The sequence below is a fragment of the Dunckerocampus dactyliophorus genome, chromosome 14, assembly GCF_027744805.1.
Source record: "Dunckerocampus dactyliophorus isolate RoL2022-P2 chromosome 14, RoL_Ddac_1.1, whole genome shotgun sequence".
Classification (NCBI taxonomy): domain Eukaryota; kingdom Metazoa; phylum Chordata; class Actinopteri; order Syngnathiformes; family Syngnathidae; genus Dunckerocampus; species Dunckerocampus dactyliophorus.
This window is the reverse complement of record NC_072832.1, coordinates 12,025,990-12,044,113: the sequence shown is the minus strand read 5'-3', so window position 1 is coordinate 12,044,113 and position 18,124 is coordinate 12,025,990. Positions and strand designations below refer to the sequence as shown.

Here is an 18,124-nt window from a genome sequence, read left to right as displayed (position 1 = left end):
ATTTAAAAAAGACCTTAAAAATAAAGCTGGTGTACAACATAACATTGTAAACGTCGATAGACTTTTGTATATGCTGTATGGAAAAAATAAAGGGCTCACACACACAGACATGATGGAAAACATCAAGTTGCTTTTGATTAGATTTGTATCAGGAAGATGGGGCTACAAAGCCCTCTGGGAGGAAAAAACAAAGGTGTGGCCTCAACTGAGCTGTGCATATAGTAACCAACACACCCACCAGCACGCTCACTCTAGTACAAGACAGTCACCCGAGACGACCTTGAAAATGGCTGGAATTGCATCAAAACTTCAGCACAACCGAGACAAATTGCACGGGATTGGAACTAACTCTCACGCGGTGCCATACCTCAACCAGGACTTTGAGTCTCTGAGGAGAAGCTGCCTGGAAAGAAGACGCTTATTTGAGGATGAAAGCTTTGAACCTCTTCCGGCATCTTTGGGCTTCAATGAACTTGGACCCAATTCATATAAAGTTCGAGGCGTCAAGTGGCTGAGACCCAAGGTGGGTACCGCAGTGTCGATAACGGCACTGTTTCGTGTTCTTCAAGGAGGCACCATAGAATTCATCGTAGGCATTGCTATTTTTTTCATGATTAATACTGATTTCGGCCAGCTCATGAATTGTCCCAATTGTTTTTGTGCTGCCAAGCTTCTGCATCTTGCAATATTAATGCCAAAAAGAGGCTTGAGGTGGTTGCTGTAGGTGTGTCCGTAAAAGGAACTGAAAAGACTCAAAAAATGTTTATGCCACATGATCTCATATTGTTATGTTGTGTCGTTAAGTACTCCAATTGTTAACAATAAACACTTGTTTGTCCCAGGATATTGTTTCCAATCCAAAATTTATCCTGGAAGATGCTACCAGGACTGATATTTGTCAGGGAGCACTTGGTGAGACACACACACACAAAAACACCTTTTGAAAGACTTTGCATGCTTGAGAAACTTGAAAATCTACAAGTGATTCTCCTCCTCCTCTGGTCTGTAATAATTAAAAATAATCCTGATCGGACCAAACGCCCTATCCTAGTAAATACCTGTGCAATGGCATTAGCCGTCATTGTGTACAAAATATGCTTGCATGTTGCCATGCTTCTCTCTGTCTACACCCTGTCTGGGAACAATGTGAACATGTGTGGGTGGGGCTGGGCTGTGGTGCATTTAAGGTGAAAGACAAGTCGAGACGGTAACTGTGGTTTAACTGAGACATTCAGTACAGTATATATGTTTTTGAAAACAGTATCATGTAGATCAGGGGTCACCAACCCGTCGATCGCGAGCAACTGGTCGATCTTTGAGACTTTGCCGGTCGATCGTGAGAGTATTCCAATCCAATCCACTTTATTTATATAGCACGTTTTATAAAGACTGTTTCCAAAGTGCTGCACTGACTAGTAAAACCATAAATAATAAGTAAAAGTAAAAATTACTACAGTAAAAACTAAAAGATCAAATCAAAACAAAGAAACGTACAACAGTAAAATATTTAAAACAAGTAGTAAAAACAATAAAAGCAAAAAATCCAAGAAGTAGGTACAAAATAAATAAGTAAATTAAATTAAAAAACTAACATAAATAAAACCATTACAACTAAAAAATAATAAGACAAAGAGGACCACACGACTCATGCTGAGTATTAGGAAAAAGAATGTATTATTACATCAGTGCCCTCCCCTACTGGAGAGTGACCCGCAGGCACGCATTTTGACCGCTTAACACACCCGTACGCCTCGCCGTACAAGCAAGGGAGAGAGAGCGAGTGACAGAGCGCAGCGATGTGCTTGTACACACATCAGTAGTTATTGCACGTTAATCTTTCTTTGCTACCTCAAAATTAAGGCACAAATGGACGTGCACCTCCAAAAAAACCCTTCGAGCTGCGGCCCCTTAGGGACGCATCGATCAGTCTCTCCCTCCTCAACCCACTCGCTCGTCCACGACACTGAGCCAACAAGCCGAGTTGAAGTTTGCTTATGGATCCGACGCCGCAAGCCCGACCCCGAGGAAGACCCATGAAAGCAGGGGTGCCCAAAGTGCTACACGGGGGCCATCCGCGTACTGTGGCTCATTTGTCATTGCATCGCTGCAGGAACAAAATCAAATTTAAAAAGCAGCACAAATGGTAAACATAGAGCAAAAGACACAATGAGAAAAAGCTGAACGCCCAATAACAGCACAAAGCTTTTTATTTATAGACAAAGTTTGAAATATGTGTCACTTTTTACTGTAGTTTATAGACAATAAATCAATATACTGTATATATCTATAATTGAATATACTGTATAATTTAAATATATATATATATATTTTCTTATAGGCACATATCTATAGACACTGTATATCCTGGTTTGGGGGGGGGAATCTTGCGCAGGTTCAAGGCCATGCCTACTCTGTGGATCGTGGTCTCAAACAGGTTGGTGACCACTGATGTACATAAATATTATTAATATTTTCAATTTTCTGGTCAGGTGACTGCTGGCTCCTGGCAGCTATCGCCTCCTTGACCCTCAACAAGCAGATTTTGTCCCGTGTTGTACCACATGACCAAAGCTTTGACGAGAACTATGCTGGTATCTTTCACTTTGAGGTATATTCATCCACACACACGTACTACATTCAAATGCCGTGTAAGGGTTTTGCATAAAATCTCATCTGCGATAGGATAGCCCAAAATCTAAATAATACAGCCTCATTTGTCTCTATTCAAGAGTTGGTGAGCCTAGGGGACTCTAGTGGATTATATTTATTGCCACCCCTATGTGAGTAATGGTCTCACCTCGGCCACCCCAATGAAAAATGTCTGGCTCCGCCACTGGCCACAAGATAACATACCCCTAACTCTGGGGTATTAACTGGACTACCCCAGATACCCTATCTCTGTGGTAAAAATTGGTCTAGGCCCAGCATAGTACATTCCATACTAGCCCAGAATATACCCACACCTTGCTGAGAAACTGAACTATCCCAGAATATACCCAGACCTCAGTGATAAACTAGATTAGCACAGATTATACAGTTGTCCCTTGCTCCTTCACGGTTCAAACATCGCTCCCTCACTCTGTTGCGTTTTTGCAAAAATGTATTAATAAATTAATGATCGCTGTTTTGTGGTTGACTATACCCTATTATTTGTAAAAAAAAAAAAAAAAAAAAAAAAAAAAAAGCATATTTAAGCAAATTGTAACTAAATTAAGCATTTTAAAGCATAAATTACATAACTAAATGAGCTAAAATACAAATACAAGGCAGAAAAAGCATTCTAATTGTGAATGTAGTACTGTATTCTACACTGGCCACTAGGTGTCAGTAATTGTTAGGTGAGACAGGCACTAGACTCGTCACTGAGGTTCCGTAGGGAACACAGTTACCGTGACACTGCTTATTTACTCTTATTTTGTCTACTATATTGGGTAATACAAGTGAAAAGCCATTTAAGGTGCCATTACAGTACATAACAAGGTACTGCTAATGTGTGATCCGAATGTGTGTTATCTTATCCAGAATATTCCATTACACTGGGTTAAAAACTGAACAAGGCCAAAAGATAACTCCACCCCTGGGCATACACTGAACTAGCCTACTCGAACGAACCTACCTACTCATTCGGGGTAAAATTGGGCTAGCTCCTGTACAGCATACAGTAATCACTTGTTTGTCGGGGTTAATTGGTTCCAGACCCGACCCTAAAGCTGATGTAACATGAATTACTACTGTGTGGGATCAATAAAGTTCTTACACACGTCCCACGTCTTCTGAATGCCTTACACAGTGTTTGTATTGTCCATCATTTAGCCATTTTTATGTTTAATTCTTAATTTAGGTGAAAAATATGTAACATTTGCTAAAATATGCATATTTCTTTTACTAATAATAGGCCGTAGTCAACCACAAACTTAATTTATTTTGGAAAACCGTGATGGAGTGGAGCGACGAAATTCTAACCGTGAAGTGGCGACTGTATACTCTAAATTAGCTCAGAATACACTCTGACGCTGGGCTGGAAACTTGACTGCATAATGACTATACAGTATATTGACCCCAGGGAATAAATTGGATGAGACCTAAATATCCGAGTGTAAAATTTAACCCCGGGGAATAAATTGGACTGGGATAAGTAGGTGTCACTCAGACCTTGGGGATAAACTGGACTAACCCAAAAGATACGTACCTCAACCCAAGGGCAGACACTGAACTAACCCTGAGGTAGGTAGGTTGAAAAGACTATCCCATACTACAACCCTGGTGTATGATGGCCACAGAATGACTATGTTCTGAACAGACAAGCATCTGCACCTTGTCCTCTTTTATTGACAGTTCTGGCAGTTTGGCGAGTGGGTGGATGTGGTGGTTGATGACCGCTTGCCTACCAGAGATGGAGAACTGCTGTTTGTCCATTCAGCCGATGGATCAGAGTTTTGGAGTGCACTGCTGGAAAAGGCCTACGCCAAGTATGAGGGAACATGTTTGGCTTTCATTCTTCCGTTTCTAGATCCTTACGGCCGTTACTTTTACGCTACAGGCTAAATGGATGCTACGAGGCCCTCTCCGGAGGAAGTACTACTGAGGGTTTTGAGGACTTCACCGGAGGCATTGCTGAGCGACATGAACTATCCTCGGCCAATCCTCATCTTTTTAATATCATTAGGAAGGCCCTGGACAGAGGGTCACTTCTGGGGTGTTCCATAGATGTCAGTTGGAGTGTCTCGCTTCTCCCACATTTATATTGGTTGGTAAACGCTGCTGTTTTCACTACACTGTTCTCCATCTTAGATCACAAGTGCAGCTGACTCTGAAGCCGTCACATATCGCAAGCTGGTGAAGGGCCATGCCTACTCTGTGACAGGAGCTGAGCAGGTAAAGAGTCCGCCCGGTAGGGTTGGTCATGCCTGAGAGTCAACTATCAAATAGCAAACATACCTAAGAAAAGAAGCTCTATTTAAGTAACTTAACCCTGCTTAAATTCTACCCCATTTTGTGTCAGGTGGATTACAGAGGAGACACGCAACAGCTGATCAGGATCAGAAATCCATGGGGTCAGGTGGAGTGGACGGGAGCCTGGAGTGACAAGTGTGTAACTAAACCTCAATCACATAAATGAAATCTATGTATTATTTTTTTAGATCAGAGACAGGCTAAATCAACTAAATCTTTTTCATCGTATCCAGATCAAAATTGCAAATTTGCACCAAATACAGTAGTTATATTTGTCAACTGTATTAGACTAGGAACAACGGGCTCAACTGGCTTACGGACTGCTTGCATGGATGTTTGTTGACTTCCTTGAATGTCAGCAATCCTCATGAAACCTTTTAATCTATACTTTGCACTGTCAGTCAACAGCTAACAGCCTGCACACAAAATATTCAGTGAGAACTTCAGAGTAGTTGTATACGTCACATGGTACTCAGAGCTAACCTGAAGAACGTAATGCTCATTGTTCTAGTTCCTCTGAGTGGAGACATGTAAGCGATGAGGACCGCCGAAGACTGACCAACCGGCAGGAAGATGGGGAGTTCTGGTAACCAATCGCGCACGCACACATTGACTGCAAATGAGAAAGGCAGTGACTTAGCTGGGGGTTGCCAAGGTGCCCCATGAGCCATGATGCTGAAACACTCATTGGGTCTCTTCCATCTCCTTGTGTTCGGCAGTACGGAAATGAGACAAAAAGGTGTTGCCGGTTTCTATGTAACGAGCTACATCCCCTTTGTTTGTTGCATCGCTCTCTCTATTTTCATAGACACATGATGCAAACATCAAAAGGCAATCTAATGAGTCGCTCTTCCCACAGGATGTCGTTTTCCGACTTCCTGCGAGAGTACTCCCGCTTGGAGATCTGCAACCTCACCCCTGATGCCCTCACAGGAAGTGAGTACAAGAAGTGGGCGGAGACGGAGTTTGAAGAGACGTGGAGATCCGGCGTGTCTGCTGGTGGCTGCAGAAACTATCCAAGTACTTCCACAATGTTCTCTCCTGATTTTTGGTTTTTACAAATAATGTTCCTCGAATTTGTTTTTTGGTAGCTGCAGTTGAAATGCGGTTGTACTATGTTTGCTTAGATTCCTTTTGGACGAATCCTCAGTTTGTCATCAAACTGGATGAGGTGGATGATGACCCCTATGATGGAGAGGATGGATGCACATTCATTGTGGGCTTGATGCAGAAAAACAAGCGCAGCAGGAGGAAAATGGGGGAGGATATGGAGACCATCGGCTTTGCTATCTACGAGGTAGGCGATACTGTGAATAAAAATACACTACAATTTAGTCCTTTTGCAACTTTTCTCAAGTGGATTTGTTTTGTCTTTTTCTTACAGCTGCCTGAGGAGGTATGAGTGCAAAGGAGGAAACACTTCACAAAGTTCTTGTTGGAGAACACTAGCTGATATTGAAAGCACTCCATTTCTGATCTTAAAACAGTTCCAGTTTCCATAAGAAAAAGCGTCAAATTTTTATACAAGTGTATCAAAGTCGTGAAAGCAATAAAGGCTTAAATTCAATGACAGAAAGGTAACAGTCACACAAGTGTAAAAAGAAGTTAATCACGGTATAATCTAAAACACCAAGCCAGACTGCCTTAGCTTTGATAAAAACTGATGCAGTACGTTGGACACGAGAGTTTTGTTGATTTGAACGCAAGTCTGCTTACGTTACTTCGGGTGTACAGTCACGGCCAAAAACACGATTCTTCTTTTGGAACAAAACGTGTTAAATTGTCACTCCAAATAGAATTGATCTACCCTCGTGTGACACTTCGACATGTGTGTCACTTCACAGTACTCTGGTGCGAAGCAAGTGCACCTGAAGAAAAATTTCTTTTTGCGTAACCGCTCAGCCGCACGCTCCGAGACCTTCATCAATCTACGAGAAGTGTCCAACCGCCTCCATCTACCGCCTGGGGAGTACCTCATCATCCCATCTACCTTTGAGCCTAACAAGAATGGAGACTTCTATGTGCGGGTGTTCTCTGAGAAACAGGCTGATTTTCAGTATGTACAACAACAGCACAGTATGGCACCAGAAGCATTATCGCAAAAAGTAATGTAATGATCTGTTGCGGCCTTTAGGGAGATTGACGATCCAGTTGACTGCCATGTTAAACAGGTAATGTCTTCAAGCATCCGTACAGTTGTGGCAAGAAAGCATGAGAAAAGGTCTGCAATTTTACTGTTAAATCCTTAGATTGATATCGATGAAAGCGATATTGATGATCGCTTCAAGAGACTGTTTGGACAACTGGCCGGACATGTGAGTTATCAATGCATTCATGTTTCATCTTGAAGTACTTCTGATTTGTAAGCATTTCAATATGACTCTTAGGATGTGGAGATTTGTGTGTTTGAGCTGCAGAAAATCCTCAACAAAGTGGTGGTAAAGAGTAAGAGAAACGATCTTCTTTTGCGAAGGAAATTCTGAATTACATCCATGAGAAATGCAGAGACTTTTTAACCATTTTTCATTTTCAGGAAGTGACATCAAAACCAACGGGTTCAGCCTGACTACGTGCCGCAACATGATCAATCTGCTCGATGTATCCTTTGTATTTTAGCCATGATTCCAAGTTCAGTTCGGTTTGCGACGGTCTGGTTCGATAGACTCCGATCTGGGTTGTGTTTCCGGCTCGAGTTGTGTGCTGCGTCAGCTACATAATTAATGTGACATTTTAGAAGCATGAGTGTCTAAGCATATTATGAACGCCAATGAAAGGGTGCTGAAAATAGTTCAGATACTTCAGAACCCTTTACAATGGAAACACCAAAGAATGGGTACTGTGGGGCTTGTCTCCTTGCTTTAATGCAGTATTGAGTTGTTGACAATGTGACTCGCCCTCAGTGGTGCTCCGTCCCGCAGAGGGATCCGCAGAGGGATACAGTGCAAGAACCCGGCTCAAAGTATGCTATGTTAAATCATGTTTACTGTTCACTTTAACCATCTCTTCAAAGAAAGATGGAAGTGGCAAGTTAGGATTGGTGGAATTTAAGATTCTGTGGACCAAGATTGAGGAGTACTTGGTAAATTCTCTTTTTTTTCCACACACTCGCCAATCACAATGTTACAGGTACACTTGCCAAACATCCAATGCAAGAGCTGTATCCAGCTCTTGTATTGAATCTCAAGCTTTTGCAGGTGTTCCTAATGTTTTGGCTGGTGAGTGTACCGCATCTTCATTCCGGAATTAGTTGGTGTTAGCATTAATAACGTGTTGGGTTGTTCCTTTTAGAAAATTTACAGAACAAGAGATGCAGACAACAGTGGCTGCATGAGCTCTTCTGAGATGCGGTCGGCAGTAGAAGATGCTGGTGAGTCCATTCCAATGAATATAGGACACTTTTTTTTTTTTTTAAATAGAGCATGCTAGCATGAAAGAATTCAAACACAATTAGCACGTCTAATGTACAAAAGTTTACATTGATTTTGGCGTGTGTACTTTGTAGGAGCTGACTTTCTCCTCACGCTCTTATTTGATGTTATTCCTCTTTGGCAGGTTTTTCTCTCAACAACCCATTGCATCAGATCATTGTGGCTCGCTACAGAGAACCAAGCTACAGCATTGACTTTGACAACTTTGTCTGCTGCCTGATCCGCTTAGAGTCACTCTTCAGTGAGTTCTTGCACTGTACATTTTTGTTTAAAATACTGTGATGTACAGCTCTAACAACACTTTTCTTTCACAACAGATACATTCAAGACCCTGGACAAGTCGGGGTCTGGTGTGATAGAGCTGGGTTTTATGGAGGTAAGAGGTCCTCAGGGATGGAGTCAAAATACAAAATGAAAATTTGCGAATAACGTATTTTTGTGTTTTTCTGTTTTTCTTTACAGTGGCTTAATTTGGCGATGTTATAGAGGAGCTGCTCAGACTGTTAAAATGGAAGACTTAAGTGTGTGTGTTGTTGCCTGCAGTCAGACCTGAACGTCTTTTGGGTATGGTGTAGAAGGTAATTAGTCAAATCAAGGGAACATGATTTATTATTGTTGTATAAAATATTGAATCTATCGCAAATATAAATCTGTTTGTTCAATAAAAATATGATTTAAAAACTCTGAACATGTGTATTCACTCCACTGATAAGGTTCTACTATAATCACTGGTCGCCTCCTGGTGGTTACTACGGAAATCCCATCACTTCAGTGTTGACAGGGCTGAACAAAGAACACCCTATGTTTAATGTAAAGTAATTCTTCAGAAGTACTTTAAATACACATTTAAAAAAAATATTTACCTGTAAAACCAAAGTTGACTACATTGATTTAATAATTTGCCCGACTTGTGCTAAAAAATTCATACATTTTGACTGCTCCATTGCCAAACTTCCGGTTTCACAACGCACTCCGCCCCCTAACCAATAAGCGATCATAACGCTAATGACGTTTTGCCTAGTGCTGACCAATCAGTTTTAGTTTTTTAACTCCACACAGGCGGAAACGATCATATTTTTTCCTACTTACGCTGGAGTCAGTGTGGCTTATAACAGTATAGTCGCATAGTAATCACATACTTAATTAAAGCCGACACGTATCATCTGGGTGGTGGCTCACTTGCGCACACAAACGGTGAGTAGAAGACATGTATATGTTGTTGTTCTTGTATGGAGACGTTAGATTAAAAGTTGGGCTGTTCCAACTTCCGGGATCGATGTCGTAACCGTAATAAAGGCTGACTTAGTCCCGTGATACAACTACATTCTCACAGTAAACAATTCAACGGAATCATAACCAATCATTGGTGAGTTACTGACAAGCTAAATATGTACTCTATTTAGAATTACACTGCATTATACTATTTTTGTTTTTCTACCTACACGACAGGATGACAAGTATTATAAAAAAAAAGAATGTACAGTAATAGACTACATGGGTATATGGTGCAAAATTACCATCGTTATCTTAAGGCAGATGTATTGATGCCGCTATAGTTCTGCAGTTATTTTTAGAACGGTTTGCTACGTTGCAAATTTTACTTGACACTGCCTAAAACATGACAAGGAATGGGTCTGTTTCACCACTTAAAAAAAGACAGAAAATGACAGATTTTTAAGAAATTGAGGTGTCAAACTCATTTGCTTCATTACGCTGTAGCATAGTGAAGCCTTTATACTTAGCATTTTGAGCCTATTCACACGAGAAGTAAGGCAAAAATGCAGTTTGTCGTCAGTACCCGGATGTTGCACTCGACGCGCCCCACATGGTGAGTGTGCAGCGATGGCGCCATACTACCCTCTACCATCGCCATCTTGGCTACATAGCTAAGGGGAGGGGCCAATTTGAGTGGTTCCTATTTCCAGTCAAAAAGGAGAAAAGAAGAAGAGGAAGTAGATAAATATTGCGATCATCATTTCCGGTAAATGCGCAATGGCAGTAATCGATGTGGCACAGCACTACACTGTCAAGAATTCAAATCGTCAGGAATTAAGTATGCAGTATACAAAGTATACATATTTAAGTGTATGTGTGGAAGTGCACAGATTGAAACACGGCCATCATTTTATGTGGCCTGTAAAATGGAAAAGGAGCTTCTCCCTAAATTAACACCATATAAAACACAGTAATTAAGACATCAAATACAAGAATTAAATGAAACCATGCTAAAAATGGAAAGTAATTTACTGCGGTCACTGGAAATGATGTGACAAGTGAGGTAGAGACAAGCATTTTGGGAGGAGAAAGTCTTTATAGTGAGACCAATACACTGCTTACTGCTTCACATTTCACTTAAATTTTCTTTGACGTACCGCAATCAGAGGTCTAACTCATGATGGAGAAACATAATAAAGGTAAAAAAAGTTAACTGTACAGAACAAAAACGACGTCCTTCTTCAGTGCAGTGACGCCCGACTACGTTATTGTACCACCACCGTATCCTTCTGCCGTGTGCATATAACCGCTTCTTTTTCTTTTACAGTATTAATAATTTGACTGTTGTTGTCCCGTGGGAGTTTCCCGTGTAATGCTGCTTCAAATGCGCAATAAAGTTGGTGATATTAAACTTCGCCCGTTCTGTGCCGCCACAGGAAACTTGGGCGTGACAAGTGGCTTTTTTTGGACGTTAATGAAAAGTACACACAGCCAACATCACCCCTACTCCATGCTTAACATGTTAGCACACGCTGTTGTTGTGACCACGTGGGCTCTATCCGTCCGCTGCTGGATAGACGTGCTGGGGCAGAGTCTGGAATCTACTGCTTGTATCGGAGTGCCAATATCTGACATTTCAGATGCAGGTCTATATAATCCGGGACTTGTCTTTTGCTGATATCGGCCCGATATCAATATTTTTTATTTTAGTTTTAGGGCAACCTAAGTATCATTGTTCGGTAATAGGATAGCTGTATAGATAAATAGCAGTAGGTAGTTAAGTAATTGTCTGAAAAAAGTAGCACACAATGCAACAGAAGTGGAAGAGACCTAATATCCCAAATGTGTCGGCCGTAAAGTGTCAACTCTTTACTTCTTTAAGTACACCTGTGTTGAGCTGATACAAAATATAAATTTGTCAGTATGATGGAGCACAGAATGAAATAACTGTTGTTGTACCAGGAGTTAGCTGAGTTATTACGGCTTTGGTTGCCATGCTCAGTGGGTGGATTGTGGCCAAACAAGCAGTGTGATTTGCAGCAGTTCTCATTGCTTCAGCCATTTCCTGCCTTGTGTGTTTCAGCGGTGCAAGCCCCACCCCATTTCTTTCTTTCCATCTGTTTTTTGGAACAGTCACAAGTGGCAGCCTCATGTTGCATCAGACCTTCTCTGATTAAGAAACTGTTAACTCTTTGATGGGGGTTGTGTGTGGATGGATTCAAATCTTGAAAGTATCAATACCAAAAGATATTTGTAATGCTTTTCTATGTTTATTTTCACAAATATTCTTGTGAAAAAAAAAAATTCTCCTCATTAGACACCACAATTTTTCATGTAAAGCAAGCTGCAAAGTGTAATTGCATGCTCGGACGTGTGCTGGCATTCAAACAACATTTTTGTTGGAGCGGAGGTAAGCTCAGACGGTTGTGGGCCTCCAGCAGCCTGTGAGCCACTGCAATATCACATGCTTGCGTGATGTAGACACTACAGTCGTCCCTCGCTACGTCGCGGTTTGAAGATCACTGCCTCACTCTAGTGTGGTTTTTCAAACATTAATTCATAAATGATGCAGTTTCATGGTTGACTACGGCCTATTATTTGTCAAAAATATGCATATTTAAGCAAATTGTATGTATTTTCTGCCCAAAGTAAGCATTTTCAAGCATAAAAATGTCTAAATAAACTAAAACACAAATACAGTGTAAGCCATGAAGACCACAACTTGTAAATGTAGTATTCGACATTGGTCACCAGGTGTCAGTAATTGTCCGCTGAGGCCACCACCAAAGCACCAGACTTGGATCAAACGGCTTTTATTGCAGGTTTAAATGATCTCACAACAGGCACAATAATAATCATGATACTAACACGGGTTACTGTTGCTGCCATAGTCCACAACAAGCTAAAACTCATCTCTGAATCCCCGACGTCACTTCCTGTCCGCCATTGATTCTGCTTTCTCCACTGTATTGGGTAATATGAATGTAAAGGTGATTATATTGGTGTTATTTCATGTCTAGATAACTCTAATAATGTTTCCCCTAAAAAAGTGTATTTAGAAGATCGTAAGCAGGTTTTCTATGCCAGAACTACAAAAATATTCTCTTTATAAAGAAGGAATCCGACTTGGCGGAAATTAATTTATCGTGGTCTGGTCTGGAACCAATTAACCACGATAAGCGAGGAATTACTGTACTTTGTAGAATAGCAGAGTTTCTATGTCCAAAAAAACATCAAAATAATCTCTGGATCACATGCTAGCAGTGATAGCTCTTTTGAAGTGAACGACGAGAGCCGCCTCCCAATCAGGAGCCAGCATTTTTTTTCTTAAGCATTTTTTTTCTTGTCTGGTTTTCCTGTTAAAGCCGCCGCACGTGATTGGTCAAAATGTGTGACGACATTGAGCAGAAGGGGGAGGGAGGGGTTACACACACAGCACAGCCGTGAGCACACAGAAAGGAGGGAGGGAGACGAGAGAGAGTGAAAGAACATTCTTGTGTAATTTGAGACTACATGCTGGAAAGGTGAGCAAAATTCAAGATTCAAGAGTTTTATTGTCATATGCGCAGTAAAACAGGTAGTTAAAATGAACAGCAGGAAACAAAAGCTTTGTGTTTCTGAATGCCAATCTTCACTAAAGACTAGCAAAAACTCTTAGCTGGATGCTGCTTTGTCTTTACATTTTGCACATTTTAATTTACGTTTTGATGTGTCTTTTCACTGTGAATAGTTGGAAATTTACAAGTACAGTAATCCCTCGTGCATTGCGGTTAATTGGTTCCAGAGCCGACTGCGATAAGTGAATTTGTGTGAAGTAGGATTAATTCGGTATGTATGGAATATTTTTAGTGTCGTGTAGAAAACCTGCTTATGTAAAAAGAGCAAAGAACAAAGTTCATACTGAAAATACACGTTTTCACCTATATCACAAAGATGAGGTGTAGTTTTTAAAAATAGATGTTCATACTTTCTTAGCGTACAAAACATCAAAGTGGCCCTTGTATCCTTTCATTTTTCAGCGTGTGGCCCTCGGTGGAAAAAGTTGGGCACCCCTGATTTAGGCCAAAAATACATCAAAAAGTATGCATATTTTGTAACTAATAATAGGCCGTAGTCAACCACGAAACAGCGATGATTAATTAATATATTATGAAATTTTAAAGCACGATGTGGCAAGGGAATTGACATATACACAGGTGATGCACACAACACATCACATTGGACCTTTTTGTCAAATTGAGAAGTTTTTTTGTATTTTATTTTGTTTTTTGTAGCAGACTGTTCCTTATTGAGCACAGCAAAAAATAAATATGTCATAAAATAAAAAAAAATTTTTTTTTTTACATAATTATGTTTCCATGTTCTGCTAAATCCTTTTGCCAGAACTTTGTCCTCATCCTACGTTTTACCATATAAGGTCACTGAATGCATCTCAGCTGCAGATCAGATTGTGGGACAGGTTTGTTGTCCATATACGGGCGTCATCAGAAGCCACACCCACCATGACTCCAGCTCACCTGGGATTTTGCCTAAAAAGAAAAGTCCCTACCTCTAAAAAGCAACGCAAAAGGACGACAGTGTTGATGCTTGAAACATGACGCATAAAAAGATGTGATTAAAGCATGTACTTGTCAAATCGTGTTTAATCCGGAGTGTTTCTGCTAAAACCACACACCTGAGAAGACAACCTGTGGAGGTGTGCTTATTTGTGGCTCCGCCTTCACAAGTTTAACCCACTCTCCTTCCTTATAACCCTTCACAGGTTTGACTGCTGCCATCTTCTCTCTGCCGTCTGCTGTCTTCACACAGACACAACTCAAGCAAAAATGGTGAGTAGCTTTCACAGCACGTAACATTTCAATGCCTCACTGCTTCTTTGTCACCTTCCCCCCCTTACACTCATCTCAAAATGTACTTTTCCAACATAAGTCTCTGAAGCGCCATCTAGAAGGCAATTTTCTATTTGTGTGATACAAGGAAGTGACTTTCTCAGCTTAAAACAAAAGGGGTTGGTTGGTGTGTTGAATGGGTTTCTTCTTCAAGGTGTGGTTTTGCAAAATGGAGGCAGCTTTGTTTGAGCTTGAAACTTGTGTGTGTGAGTTAGTGTGTGAATCCCTCAGGGCGGTCTTTCTAGTGCTGGCTTGTTCCATGACAGGAATGTGACGAGAGGGAGCTGGAAGGAAGCTTCGGCCATTTTATGTGACTGCTGCCTTGTTTTTAACTTGTGGCTTTTATACTGAAAGTGTTTGCTTCAATTCAAGGACAGTCTGTTTTGTTTTAAAAGATTATATGCTGAATTGAAAGAAGTCAACGGTAGTTATTCAACAGTAAAGAACCATTTTTTTTTAATTTGTATTTTTTACGTCTGGCTATTCTCACTCCACCTTTTAGGCACACTTGATACCAAAAGTGAGGTTTGGTTGACTAGTGGTACACATGGTATGCTTCCAGGTAGGCCTGGGCCTGTCCTAACGTCAGTCTGGTCGTTTGACCCGCCAGTTATTCATGGTAACAATCAGCTTTCATAATGCAAAATAACCAAAAAGACTCAAAAGTTGCACTTTCTGACAAAGTTGCGCTACTAGTGTTGCATTATGACAGATCCTGGCCCACTTTCAGTACACCCCGAAGCCTGGATTATGCGTTTATACGGTCTTGATCTTTTTGTAGCTCCTCATCAGTGAGTGCGTGACGCGCAATACTCTTGCAGACACGCTTCGGGCCGTGTTAACTCATCAACCACAACTCTCATTGACCATTGAGTTTGTTAGCTTCCTTCTTGGCGAGAAAACGATAGTAAAGAGAGAAGGGAGGTGTTATTGGAGCTTGGAACTATTAGATGTTATAACGGTCACCCCCCCCCCAAGAGAGAGAAGACATTTGACCTGGGCTGAACGCTCATATACACACAGGAAATAATGTTCAATAAATAATTGTTCAAATGGGGGATTTTGACTTGCAGTGCCAACATGTTCACCCAAGAACACCAGTAATGTGCAACAATGAATGGCTGAATTGACGATTAATCAATTCATTTTTGATTTATAAATGTAACTGTACTGATATCAGCCTCTCAAATGTGAATTTTTTTTTTTTTTTAATTCTTAGTCATTCATGAAGGTAGACCTTATATTCTTTGTATATTAGGCAACATAACATTCACACTCATCTGCTTTGACTATTTGGTAACTGTGTGACATTTTAGCCTCTTTGCTGATATGTTCCAGACCAAACCACTGTTGGTGTTTGGTTCATATTGATTTGGACAGATTACTCCATGAATGGACTAAGAAAGTAATGGTTAGTTGCAGCCCTACACATGTCAATTAAACACTTTTTTTTTTTTTTTTTTTTGTGCGCTCTTTTCAGGCATCTGGAGTAAAAGTTGATGATGTGGTGAAAGAACTCTACGAAACAATGAAACTTGAAAAAAATGAAAAGGAGCGTATACGCCTGATGGTGTTCGGAATTTGTGATGACCTCATTAAGGTTAAGCAGATTTTCAGGCAAAAGGATCTGAACGAGATGAAGGTGGATGCCTTCAAGTTGTATAAGGACCAAATGATGACAGGCTGCTGCTGCTACTTGCTCTATGACTGCCACTTTGAGAAGGCCGAACAAGGAGGACAAGAGGATCTCATCTTTACCATGTGGTAGGTGTTTGCATTTTGCATTGCAACGACAGCATAGTTGTGTGTGTGTGTTCTGATGCAGTTCATCTAGCACAGTGGTCTAGTAGGTTTTATTTTTAATTTTTTCTTCCTTCCTTGAAAGCTACTTCTGACAAAATGAAAGAGCTACTCATTGTTGTAACTAACTAATTTTCATAGCTTATTTCAACCCAAGCAAACCGAATATGCTTGTGTAACCAGGACATTAACAAAATACTGGTACACATTTTGTATTTCAGAATGCATTTCTTTCTACTGTTCTCACATTAACTAAAAAGCAGGCTTGCGGACGCACCGCGTTGGTGCTGTTAATGTGAGGTTACCCTTCATGGCACTGATAAATGTTGTCTTTCTACCAGGGCCCATGACGACGCACCACTCAAGATGAAAATGGTATATGCCAGCTCAAAAAACACCCTCAAAGATATCTTCAAAGGTGAGGATTTTATTTTTTGTCCCTCAGCACAAGACCATGCATCTCCAAAGTTTTGTTTATTAAAAAAAAAAATAGCAGTCCAAACACAAATGATCCAAAAACACATGCAACGGGAAAATGCTACCAATTTAAAATGGCTGCAATCACATAAATGCTGCTGGTTCAAAAACAAATGCCAAAGCAAAATGCTACAAATGCCAAAAACATACACATGAGATGCTGAAAATTCATAGAACAAAATGGAAGTTAGCTAAGCTACCACGGAGGCCAAACCTGAGGGGTATGTGTCTTTTTAAAGACATAAGCGGGAAGCCCAGAAGAAAGTTGGCGGGCTGAAAATGTTTATTTTTCTTTTTGTCCTTGGTAAACACTTGTAACATGTTATAGTATTATGGAATGTTATTTCACAGCTAAATGTTTAAAAAAAAAAAAAAAAGTACATTTTCATTTGGGAATCTTGCTAATGTCTTGAACTACGGATACTGATATCCTCATGTGACGGCCCAGGTAGCCTGGCTCACTCTAACTTCAGTTTATGTTCCATGAACTGAAGCATTTTTCTTGTGCAGTACTCTTTTGGGGTTTGCATATGTGTTGGGCAGTTTTTTATAATGGTCCGTTTTGGTTTTGAATCATTTGTTTGGATGTTGTTGCCCCTGTAAAGATGGGATGGTATGGTTCAAAGTATACTTTTGTGGACTTCTTTTTTTTTTTTTTAATTGACTTGTCTTCCACAGGTATCAAGCATGCCTACGAGTTTCATGACTGTGCAGACTGTTCATGTGAAGCGGATCTGGCAGAGAAACTTGGAAAAACTGTAATGTCAGTTGAGGGCCACAGCTGCAAACATACTTAAACAGTTTAAAGTATGCATGTTTTTCCCCCAATGTTTGTTTTTTTTTTTGTTTTATTTTGTAAATGTTTAAACAGATCTTACAGATTGGGGTTTGAGCTTTTGGGTGGGGTTACATTTCTCATGTTTGTACCCTACTTGTTGGTCTGAGTCACTTTGTCATTCACTTTTTTTTTTTTTTTTTTCAGTTCAAAATATCCCCCCCCCCCGAACTGATTATGTACTTAAAGTGGTCATCCACTTCTGTCCTGCAATAGATTAGATCAACTACGACACACTCGCTGCATGCAACATCTGCTTACTCAGTCAACTCATTCAAGCTTTGAGAGTTCTTGACTGTAGCGCTTTGGTAAAATACCTGTGGTAAATGTCAATGTATTGCCAAAAAAATAAACTAGTATCAAACATTTGAGCTTTTGTGGCAGGTTTTATAAACCTAAAATGTGCTGCACTTAAATAGTGGACATTTTTTCCCTTATCTTTTACTCAGTTTTGTCAGAAGGGTATTAACTGAACAACATGTTGTGATGGTTGAACTGCATTTATTAAAGCGGACCAATTGTACTAA

The 18,124-nt window shown here is 40.4% G+C and overlaps 2 protein-coding genes across 3 annotated transcripts; both read left to right on the top strand.

The window, feature by feature from the left end:
* Nucleotides 1-70: 70 nt before the first annotated feature.
* On the top strand, nt 71-9,065 carry LOC129194036 (calpain-2 catalytic subunit-like). Its single transcript, XM_054798932.1, has 20 exons — nt 71-523; nt 843-912; nt 2,490-2,608; nt 4,336-4,469; nt 4,541-4,709; nt 4,792-4,875; nt 5,003-5,088; nt 5,465-5,539; nt 5,813-5,973; nt 6,081-6,262; nt 6,798-7,009; nt 7,088-7,124; nt 7,203-7,268; nt 7,341-7,398; nt 7,487-7,551; nt 7,964-8,032; nt 8,242-8,320; nt 8,506-8,622; nt 8,699-8,757; nt 8,844-9,065. Exons 1-20 carry the CDS (start codon nt 71-73, stop codon nt 8,865-8,867), a joined length of 2,319 nt encoding a protein of 772 aa, XP_054654907.1. The 3' UTR covers nt 8,868-9,065.
* A 346-nt stretch (nt 9,066-9,411) lies between these two features.
* Nucleotides 9,412-18,124, top strand: cfl1l (cofilin 1 (non-muscle), like). Of its 2 annotated transcripts, none has more exons than XM_054798927.1 (5): nt 9,412-9,575; nt 14,359-14,425; nt 15,966-16,249; nt 16,627-16,703; nt 17,441-18,124. In XM_054798927.1, exons 2-5 carry the CDS (start codon nt 14,423-14,425, stop codon nt 17,557-17,559), a joined length of 483 nt encoding a protein of 160 aa, XP_054654902.1. In that variant the 5' UTR covers nt 9,412-9,575; nt 14,359-14,422; the 3' UTR covers nt 17,560-18,124. The 2 variants fall into 2 exon arrangements, with proteins under 2 accessions (XP_054654902.1, XP_054654903.1); XM_054798928.1 differs by lacking the exon at nt 9,412-9,575 and adding an exon at nt 9,653-9,747.

Bases quoted from the DNA above. Each gene is read 5' to 3' on its own strand.
- LOC129194036 (XM_054798932.1), top strand. From the start codon at position 71: ATGCTGTATGGAAAAAATAAAGGGCTCACACACACAGACATGATGGAA. The intron at 5,089-5,464 runs GTGTGTAACTAA...TCATTGTTCTAG, and splicing joins ACGGGAGCCTGGAGTGACAA to TTCCTCTGAGTGGAGACATG. The intron at 5,540-5,812 runs GTAACCAATCGC...CTCTTCCCACAG, and splicing joins CAGGAAGATGGGGAGTTCTG to GATGTCGTTTTCCGACTTCC.
- cfl1l (XM_054798927.1), top strand. The intron at 16,250-16,626 runs GTAGGTGTTTGC...TCTTTCTACCAG, and splicing joins GATCTCATCTTTACCATGTG to GGCCCATGACGACGCACCAC. The intron at 16,704-17,440 runs GTGAGGATTTTA...TGTCTTCCACAG, and splicing joins CCTCAAAGATATCTTCAAAG to GTATCAAGCATGCCTACGAG.